The sequence below is a fragment of the Phalaenopsis equestris genome, unplaced genomic scaffold (assembly GCF_001263595.1).
Source record: "Phalaenopsis equestris unplaced genomic scaffold, ASM126359v1 Scaffold000887, whole genome shotgun sequence".
NCBI classification, from domain to species: Eukaryota; Viridiplantae; Streptophyta; class Magnoliopsida; order Asparagales; family Orchidaceae; genus Phalaenopsis; species Phalaenopsis equestris.
Window position 1 is genome coordinate 816 of NW_018165327.1, and position 10,751 is coordinate 11,566.

The 10,751-nt window shown below is 33.8% G+C and overlaps 1 protein-coding gene across 1 annotated transcript; it reads right to left on the reverse strand.

Moving 5' to 3' along the window:
• Positions 1-1,106: 1,106 nt before the first annotated feature.
• LOC110032216 (pentatricopeptide repeat-containing protein At1g10270-like) lies at positions 1,107-3,074 on the reverse strand. Its single transcript, XM_020735769.1, has one exon. The coding sequence runs from the start codon at positions 2,984-2,986 to the stop codon at positions 1,217-1,219; it is 1,770 nt and encodes a 589-aa protein (XP_020591428.1). The 5' UTR covers positions 2,987-3,074; the 3' UTR covers positions 1,107-1,216.
• Between the last annotated feature and the right edge of the window lie 7,677 nt (positions 3,075-10,751).

The window sequence follows — 10,751 nt, forward strand, 5'->3', positions numbered from 1 at the left end:
ACGAATTGTAACACAAGGGGTAGCAGCAGAGATGAGAACAGCGGTGGCAAATACAGCATGAAGATAACAACAGAAGATGCGACAACAGTTATAGTAGGATAGGTGACATCGAAGATAGCAATAGCTAATAGCAATGACTGATGGGTAATTATATGGTCCTCCATTTGGTCACAGAGACAAAACAATTATAAAGTCAGCGGCCAAAGCAATATGGAAAAGACAAGTGAATCAGGAAATTCAATTCTTTTTTTTTTGGATAGACACAACACAGACTATGGAGGTGATACATGAAGGCCATGAAGGTGACTAGATAATTATGTTCATCCTCCAGAGATGAAGATGCAACAATGGATGGCTGAAGACAGACAGTTAGCATGGCGTTCCATCTGTAAGTGGGAAATGGTGTAAGATAAATGCGGCATGCGGGGTGACCATAAAAGTTAAAGATGAAATTGCGGAAGGTTTAGATCATCATCCTCATAGAAGTTGGGGAGGCAATGTAGTATAATTTAACAACCTTAAGTAATACAGATTATGATTATGCTGTTTAATTTAAGGCTTTGCATTGTACTGTATGTTTTTTTCTCATTATAAGGGCATCATGGTCATTCTATGTCTTTCTTAAAAGTTTATTCTTCGGATGACCTCATCCGACCTGAGAAGATAACTAAATGACCCTCTAAAAGCTAATGCGTGATAAGATGCCAGTTGATATGTACGCTTATCCTTTACAGAGACATTTGATTCATTCCATTTTACATAATTAAAATTAAATATTCCATCCAAATGATTTTGATAAATTCAATCCTAATCATTTAAAATAGAATACATAGTTGGGGATATAAAACATACAAAAAGATCTACAGAATTACCCACAAATAATAGAGGTTCCTCTGAAGAACTGAAGAATGTACTGCACAGCAGGTTAAACACTTAGAGACGAGCAAACATAATAAATATTATCCTGCCGTAATGCAATGTTAAACACAAATTTTAAGAGAGAAATTTTCCCCTGAATAAATTTCCTATAAACATTCAAAATAAACACTTAGAGACGAGCAAATATAATAAATATTATTCTGCAGTAACGCAATGTTAAACACAAATTTTAAGAGAAAAAATTTCCCCTGAATAAATTTCCTATAAACATTCAAAATTCATGGCGTGCCTAATTTTTAAGGAAAGATAGAACAAAAAGAAGAAAAAAAGGAAAACATCAAGCTGCTGCCTGTAAGTTAACCGAAGGAGCAAAAATGCCACCAACAACCTGCTGGGAGGAGGTGGGTCTAGGAACAACTTTACCCTCCACGCACTGAGCAGAAATAGCTCGAGGAGCAGCAGCAGCACAAGAAGCAAGGAGCAATTCAATATCTAAACTGCGGCCTGCCTTCTCAAAACTCTCAGATACAAACGATTGGAGTTCAATACTCACAAGAATACCACACTTCACCATCTCTTCAAACAAAGCCAGAACACTGTCAAAGTCCCCTTCTTTGCATAACCCAGTGATCAAAACCTCATAGGTCGCCATGCTCGGCCTTGTACCACTCACCCCCATCTTCCTAACAACCTCCAAAGCCTGAACCAAACATCCTGCCTTCACCAATTCATTAACCATTTTGTTGCATATTTCCAGAGCAGCCTTTAATGAACCATCTCCACCATTCACTAACTTGTCAAAAAACACCATAGCATCCTCAAACCTACAATCTCTAAAGTATGCATCGATGATGAAGCCATATGTGGCAGCATCAGGTTCAACGGACTGGCTCAGCATTTCCTCGAACAGCTTTACTGCATCTTGTACCATTCCATTCTCGCAGAGCTTCCCAATGATGTGATTGTAGCGTCCTAGATCCTTCGGCAGGGGTTTCAAACCCGTAGTGTTGAAAGTTTCAATGGCCTCTGCAAACTTCCCTTTGTTAAAGCAATGGTTTATCATTATACTGTAACTTTCTGCATTTATTCCCATAAAAACAGGGGGCTTGTGTTCATCCAGCATTTGATCGAAGAGTTGTTCGGCTTCTGTGACCTTGTCATGCATGAGAAGCGTCTCTAAGAGAACATTACAGGTAGCAGGATGCATCCTAAACTGGCGGTCCAGCAACGACTGGTAGCACTCCATAGCTTCCTTGTCCATCCCAAGCTTCCAGTATCCCTTCATCAAAGTGGCATGAACAACCCCATCGTAGACTTGACACCGCTCTCGGAGCTCGTCGAATAGCTCGATAGCCTTTTCCATGTCATTGAGCGCGATGAAACCTGCGATTACGATGTCGTAAACCAGAGTATCCGCGGAATGCCCACGGTTGAGCATTTCTCGAAGTAGGCTGACAGCGTCGGCAATGCGGCTGGAGTCCACTAGGCCTTTGATGAGGTAGCGGTAGGTGTAAGTTGATGGGGTGAAGGGGGCATTATGGAGGATTTGACGGTAGACGTCGAGAGCTGTATTCACTTGGCCGGCGTCGCAGTGGGCATTGATGAGGATGTTGTAGGATACTATGTTGGGGATGATGTTTTGCTGGGTGAAGAAGAAGTGGAAGAGGGCGAAGACATCGCCGAAGCGGCTGGCGCGTAGCATGGAAGACATGACAGCGTTGCAGGTGAATACAGTGGGTTTTATAGGAGAAAAGATGGCGTGGCGGGCTTGGACGGAGGCAGCATCGAGGTCACCGGCGCGGATAAGGGTTTGAATGCGGTTATGGAGGCTGAGGCGGGGGCCTACGAGGGCGGCGGTGGCATCGGGGAGGCGGAGGGTGTTGGAATTACGGGTGGAGCGGGAGGCACCGGAGTCACGGTGGATGGGGGGCTCGATTCGAAGTTGGCGCTTACGACGGCGGCGCTCCGCTGCGGCCTCTTCAAGGGAGGAGAAGGCGAAGTAGCGGGGCAGAAAAAAGAGGACAGCGGGCCGCGATTTGGCGGATATGTTGGCTTCGCAGACAGTCGATCGGAGACAGTGGATGAGATGCCGACGGTAAAACGGCATGACTCGAACCTTGATGGGCGGCAAAGGATCGTGAAACCCTACTGCGAGCGCAAGAAGAAGCACATTTGTTTTATTTGTATTTTTTGATGAAGATTTACTTACTTGCCACTGGAGTTTATGTATTTACAAATCTAACCGCATAACTTAAATTTTTACAAAATGGTGGTATTTGTCCTCTGATTGTGGTATGGAAGATTTGAGTCATATAAATGTAAAAAATAAAATTTAAGTGTGACGTTGATGCATATGAATTGGATGGCATATATGTAAATGTCCCTTGTTAATATGACACACCTATTTCCCTTCTAGCCAAGCAATAATAGGTATGCCTAATTGATTATTGAAATAAGCAATAATAGGGGTGCATTGAACTTTTTTTTTTTTGTTGGTTGAATATTCGATTAATATGCTTTAACTCTCAATAAGAACTGCTCATCGAAGAACTTGATTTGTTTTTGTTAAGATTTTTAAATTCATAAAATCTAATTTCATGACCTAAATTCATAAAATTCATAATGACCAAGATATTTGAATTCATGATTGACCTAAATTCATAAAATTCATAATGATCAAGATATTTGAATTCATGATTTTCACATACCCATAAATGAGATATACATATCAGTATTAATGTTTGTAGAATTCGATTTAAGTGATGAAATTTCTCTCTCTAATTATTATTATTTTCTGTGTTTTCTAATGGAGCAAAAGATACATTACATCTTGGAAGAGAGAGGACTATTCTCTTATTTATCAGAGAAAAGATAAGTCTCTTGTGAATAGATATGACATTTCTTGTATTTACCACAGAAAAGATAATTTTCTTGAAAGAAATACAATTTTTCTCTTAATTGTCCATTATTAACCACCAATTATCATGGTGAATATTGACCAATAGGATTAATTAATTAATTAAAGCGAAATGATATGATGTCTATTAGGAAGAGACATGACCATTTTCTCTTTAATTAATTAATTAATTAATTAATATTATTAAAATGAATGAGGATGGGCCACACAAATAATGAAAAACTAACATTCTCCCACTTGGTATTATTAAAATAAATGAGGATGGGCCGCACAAATAATGAAAAACTAACATTCTCCCACTTGGTCCACATAATACTTAACAATGCATAAAATATTGCACAAAATGTAAGGTATATTTCTTTTTTATATTGATCAAATCATAAATCATCAATAAGTACGAAATTGATAGGAATCATGGCGGTTGTGCATTCATTTATGGACATAGTTCATTCCATGTATCATAATATCAATTATATACTTAATATAATGAGAAATAACATCATGATCTCATAATGTATATTAAAAGACAAATCTTGTTACACAACATAAATTGTACGCTAGCAAAAAAAAACAAGATACATAAATATCAGAAACAATAATAAACTGAGCTCAAAGTGTCAAACATAAATAGCACTAAATATATAATTAATAATCAGTTTCGGTAATATCCATTATCACAACATATTCGTTAAATGTCAGTGGTGGCAACCCTTTCGTCAATGGATCCACAATCATAAGATCGGTGCTAATATGCTCGTTTGACACACAATGTTTATGAACTTCCTCTTTAACGGCAAGGTACTGTAATTCCATGTGTTTAGCTCCTTTAGTCACCTGTTGTTTTTAGAAAAGAAGATTATCACAGAGTTATCACAGTAAATTTTCAGCGGCTTGACAATGTTGTCAACAATTTCAAGTCCTGAAATAAAATCCCGCAACCATAAGTCTTGAATTGTAACTTTGAAGCATGACACAAATCAACTTTCATAGTGGATGCAATGAAGATAGACTGCCTTTTTCATGAGATTATTTCTTCAGTCAAAAGGAGCAAATAGTCAAATGTTGATTTTTTGGTATCAACACAACCAGTAAAATTTGAATCTGAATATCCTATCACTTCAAGATCATTTGATCTTCTATTAGTGAGCATGTTGTCCTTTGTTTTTTACAAGTACTTCAAAACTTTCTTTGCAGCTTACCAATGATCTATTATTGGATTACTTTGATACCTGCCTAGCATCCCGATAACAAAGCTAATGTCTGGCCTAGTACAAGTCTGAGCGTACATTAAGCTTACAACAATAGATGCATAAGAAATTTCTTTCATTTGTTTAAGTTCCAAATCATTTTTTGGATACCGCATAAGGCTAAATTTATCTTTTTTTTGAATTGGAGTAACACTTGCAAAGCATCATTCCATATTGAATCTCCTAAAAACTCTATCGATATATGCTTTATGAGACAGTCCTAACAATCCTTGTGATCTTTCATGAAATATTTCAATTTCAATCACATATGATGTCTCGTCCATATCTTTAATTTCAAAGTTCTTAGAGAGAAAGTTTTTAGTTTCACACAATAAGCCAGCATCATTAGTGGTCAGCAAGATATCATCAACATACAGAATGAAAAATATGATCTTGCTCCCACTGAACGTCAGATATCTACACCGATCAACACTATTTTCTTTAAATCCAAAGGAAGTGATGATATCATTGAACTTAAGATACTATTGTCGGGAAGCTTTCTTATGTTTGTATATTGATTTCTAAGTTTACATACCATGTGTTTATTTCCTTCAACTGAAAATCATTCAGGTTGACTCATGTAGACATCTTCATCTAAATTTCCATTCAGAAAGGCAGTTTTTACATCCATTTGGTGTGACTCCAAATCATAATGAACTACTAGTGTAATGATAATTCTAAATGAATATTTCTTAGAAACTAGAGAAAATGTTTCTTTTTTATAGCCGATGCAATCTTTTTGTGTGAAACATTTTGCAACAAGTTTAGTTTTATATCGTTCAATATTGTCATTCGAGTCGCGCTTAGTCTTAAAGACCTATTTACACCCAACTCTTTTACAAACTTTAGGCAATTCAATGACATCTTAGACTTTGCTATGATCCACCAATTTCAACTCATCTTTCATTGTATTTAACCATTTAGAAGAATTTACATATTTTATATTATGTGAAAATGAAACTGGATCTTTATTGACTCTCAAGTTAAATTCATGCTAATGTAGATAAACCGCATAATCATTAGAAGTAGCAGACATTCTAGGTACAACTTCATTTGGTTCATCTAATGTAGGTTCATTAATGACAGTTTCATTATGAGACGTTTGATCATTTATCTATTATTCCTGCAAATTGTTAGATTGTTCAACAACTGTAGAAATAACAACTTGAGAAGAAATTTCAGGTAAAGAAACTTGGACCCTAATTTATTGGATTTCTACTTTACATGATTCCAAACTCTCATTAATTTCATCATTTTCAATTAACTTAGCATTTCTAACTTCAATAATTCTTGTATTATGGTGAGGGCAATAAAAATATATGTCATTTCAATTTTTCTAGATAACCAATGATAAAACTATTGATTGTTCTTTAGTCTAGTTTCTTTTCATGTGAATTATACATCCTTTTTTCTGTCGAGCAACCTCAAACATGTAGGTGTCTTAAACTAGGTTTATTTCTTATCCACAGTTCAAATGAAGTTTTTGGAACTACCTTACTAGGAATCTTATTTAACAAATATTCAGTGGTCTTTAAAGTATGCATCAACAATGATAGGGGTAAAGAAGGATTGCTTATCATACTTCTAACCATTTCCATCAGAGTACGGTTTCGTCTTTCTACATGATTATTTTGTTGTGGTGGTTCTGACATAATGTATTGAGCACATATGACATTAGTTTGAAAGAATTTAGCAAATGGACCTGGACATTGTCCAAATTCATTGTACCTTCCATAATATTCACTTCTATCAGACCTGATGATTTTCATTTTTCTGTCTAATTGTCTCTCAACCTCAGTTATAAAGCCTTCTAGTGATTGATATTTTTCATGCAATAAGTAAACATATCCATAACGTGAAAAGTCATCAATAAAGGTGATAAAATATTTTTCACCGCCAAAATTTCTCCGCCAAAATATGGAATATTAAAAGGTTCACAAACATCAGTGTACATTTTTTCAAGGTGTTGTGTGCTTCTTGTGGCAGCTTTCTTAAGTGTGTCTTTTGTGGGTTTTTCCTTAATACAATCTACACAGATGTTAAGATCAGTGAAATCCAAATCATTAAAGATGTCATTCTTTATTAATTTTTCAATTCTTTCTTTAGATATATAACTCAAATGTTTATGCCACAAATAAGCTAAACTTTTATTCATAAAACCATGGTTAGTACCAACATTATGATGCAAGGACCCTATCTAATCTTTCATATTAGATAAAAGAACTTGTCGGCTTATATCAAAAAATGGTTCGCAGACTAAACATATGTCATAAATTCTTTTGTTTATTTAATCAAACCTCATTAACAAGCGATGTGTCCACTCCTCAGGGTAGATGCATTATTTACGGTGGTCTGCTTGTTTATTTAAACTATTTTATATATGGGATCAGTTCAGTCTCGTATGTTCAAAATTAAAGCATTAATTTTTAAAATTAAAATACTATTTTTTCTAAAAATCAAATTTACATGTATATTTAATTAAATCAAAACCACATCTTACATCTTGAATCTCAAATAAATTTTTAGCGGCCGACAAATAGAAGTAGGAATGTAGATTTCTACCTTTTTTGGAGAGATTTGTGAGGGATTTTAAGAAATATCTGAAAGAAGTTATAGGCACTTTGTGTGGATCAGCAGGAGAATTTCTTACAGAGATTTTTGTCTTTCTCTTAGAGAAAAAAATCTAAGTATTGTGTTCTTTATTATCTTTAATTATTGTAAACACTTTTCTAGTGAATTTTCTTTAATTTAAACGAAGTTTTTTGTTGTGTTTTCTTCATGCTAAGTGAGTAGTTCTCATTATTTCTTCTTATGATGAGATTTAATCATGTATGGGGTTAGAATGTTTTAAAAATTTCTTTTATTACAAAGCTTGTGATGGTATTTTCACCAATTATTAATTTACTTTACAAACTATCACTTGTGAGGTTAAAATTCGTTGCAAAACATAATGATCTGGGAGGGCGATGATTTCACCCAACTTATGATACCACGCTAACCTTTAGGATGGGAGGCCGAATCAGTCCAGTGATTAGTGCAAATAGATAAGGAGATAAATTTTGATAGGCGTAAAATTAGTGTTTCTAGGGTCACAAGCTAGATCCTTTACCAATTTGGTCTAATGTTTGAATTAAGGGCCCTTGGTAAGTCCTATAGAGAGGACACAGAGGGTAATTTAGAAGTGAGAGACAAGAATCTACTCAAGACTACCACACAAGCTAGAACTAACTTTATATAAGCCAATGTTCTTTATGCTCAGAAGGAGGTTAAAGAATATGTATACTCCTATTTGTCACAAAACCACATTTTTATGCATTCAATTTCTAATGTGTTTATGCTTTCATTGCAAGGGGAAATAGATTTTGATTTTATAAGAACTTTCCAAAATTTATCTAGTCTCCCTAAATGTACTTTTTTAGTTAATTTAATTAACTTTAATTTTATAGTAAATTAGTAAATTTAGAAAAATCAAACTTTTCAAAAATTCCAAACTAAGACCTGGTAGAAGTATACTAAAATTAGCCTAAGGGATTTCTTACCTCACTTCTCTGTGGGATTGATACTAGGATTTTTAAAAAAATCCCTATATTACTTGAAACGATACGTATATTTGTTCTGTGGGATTGATACTAGGATTTTTAAAGAAATCCCTATATTACTTGAAACGATACGTATATTTGTGTAGTACCCCTAGTTTGTAAACTATTAATAAAAAATTCTAAATTTTATAATATATCAATTTTGCACACTTGCCGCTAAATATAAATTGGGTTAAGTTTTTGGAGATTTTTTGAAAATTAAATTACTGCGTAATTACGGGTTGTGTCATTTATGAACTTGTTGTGTTGAACCTCATGAAATTTTATTGATTTGCTTATTTCTTCTTTACATAAATGGATTTTTTTTTGTTATTCTCTGGTACCTGATAACTTGCTACACAAATGAATTCTTAAAGAATTTGTGTGTATATGAAAAAATGAGATCAGTTGACTTTGCGCTAGAACATTCATTGTATGTAAAATGATGATGTGAATGAGTAATTGTTTTAGACTGTTATTTATCCATAGAATTTTGTGGAATGAGAGTTTCTGTTTAGTATCATTTGAATTCTTTTTTATAATGCATCAGTTTAGTATACTCAAATTTGGTTGAATGAAGTATTTATTTTATTATACTCTCATGTATGGATCAGAGAGAATTATTTTTACAATGCTTCAATTTCTTTACTTTAAATCTTTATTAAGGTATTGGAATTATAGATGCATGTTTGGCAACAATACCTGGGTTCTTCTTTACATAGTTATTGATATGTATGCTTACTTCACGGATTTTATTCTTAAGAAATGGAAATGAGAAATGCATCTCTCATTTTGAGATTTTGAGATTTTGAGATTTCGAGATTCGAACTGTTGAAAGAAAATTAATTGGACATATCCATATATTCGAGATTCGAAATGTTGAAAGAAAATTAATTGGACATATCCATATATTTATCTATGCACATCTATGTGAAAAATTATGAAATCAGTCAGTGTTGTTTCAGACAGCTACATATATGTTTTTTAAGTTAACTAGAAAGTTGACAATGCTAGCCTAAAATTATACAGAAGTCTGAAAAATCTAACAAATAAAGATTGCAAATTTTTTCAATGAACAGATAAACGGAGCGATGCAATAATGGAGAGATGTGATGATAAGATAATTATATTTGATGATACAATGAATAATGATATCGAAGACTTGAGATTTCTCGTGAAGATGTTACTCTTATTTGATTTTGTAATTGTAGCACTTCTTTTATTGTTGTTAATGATGTATTTGTTGTGGTGATATTGATGTATTTTAGAGAACAAAATATATTACTTTAGGTTTTTGGTAAACAAACTCGTATGTTTGGCTGGGATGTATCTTTTTTTGAATATATTATATTGAACTTATGTTCGTATGAATATTTTGAGGTTAAAAAATTAGGTTAATGTTCACCTTAAATTCCCTTATAGTGATGTGAGTGAAAATAACTTGATAAATTGCTATTGTATTATTCCACCAACAACACTTTCAAAACTATGTTTTTCAAATAAAACTATGCATAAATACTGAGGGGTATTACAATCATTAGTTCACAGACAATATTTTTAGAACTGTGATTTTCAAATAGATCAACAGCTTTTGAAACAACAGCTTCTGAACAATAGATTTTCAACAACAGCTTCTGAATTGAGATTTTCTAAAGCCATAATCGAAACAAACCTACCCTGAATCAATATGAAAGATTGAAAAATGGAAATTTTAAAAATTTAAAATTGGAATATATTTTTTGAAACCAAAACATATTTGATTCACTTGATTTTTAAATTTTAATCAAATAATAAACCCACATAATGCACTCTATATCAAACCACCCACGTCTCAAGCAACCGAGAAAATATTGCGTACTTTATAAGTATGTGATTACAACAATGGATGTAGTGACCACATCACCATAATTTACTTATATATGATGTAACGATGTATGGAGTGACCACGCCACCATAATTTCACTTATGTATGATGTGACCACCATCCACCCTTATAAATACATACTTTATGGAGGTATTTGATAGCACACTTTTAAAATGATTTAGTCATGATTTCACCTAAATCATGCAAAAACCGAAGAGAGGAAAAAATAAATCGTTCTCTCCGTTAGCTCCAATTCTCTCTTATTT

What these genes read in the sequence shown, in the direction of transcription:
- LOC110032216 (XM_020735769.1), bottom strand. Translation starts at nt 2,986, where the DNA reads ATGCCGTTTTACCGTCGGCATCTCATCCACTGTCTCCGATCGACTGTC.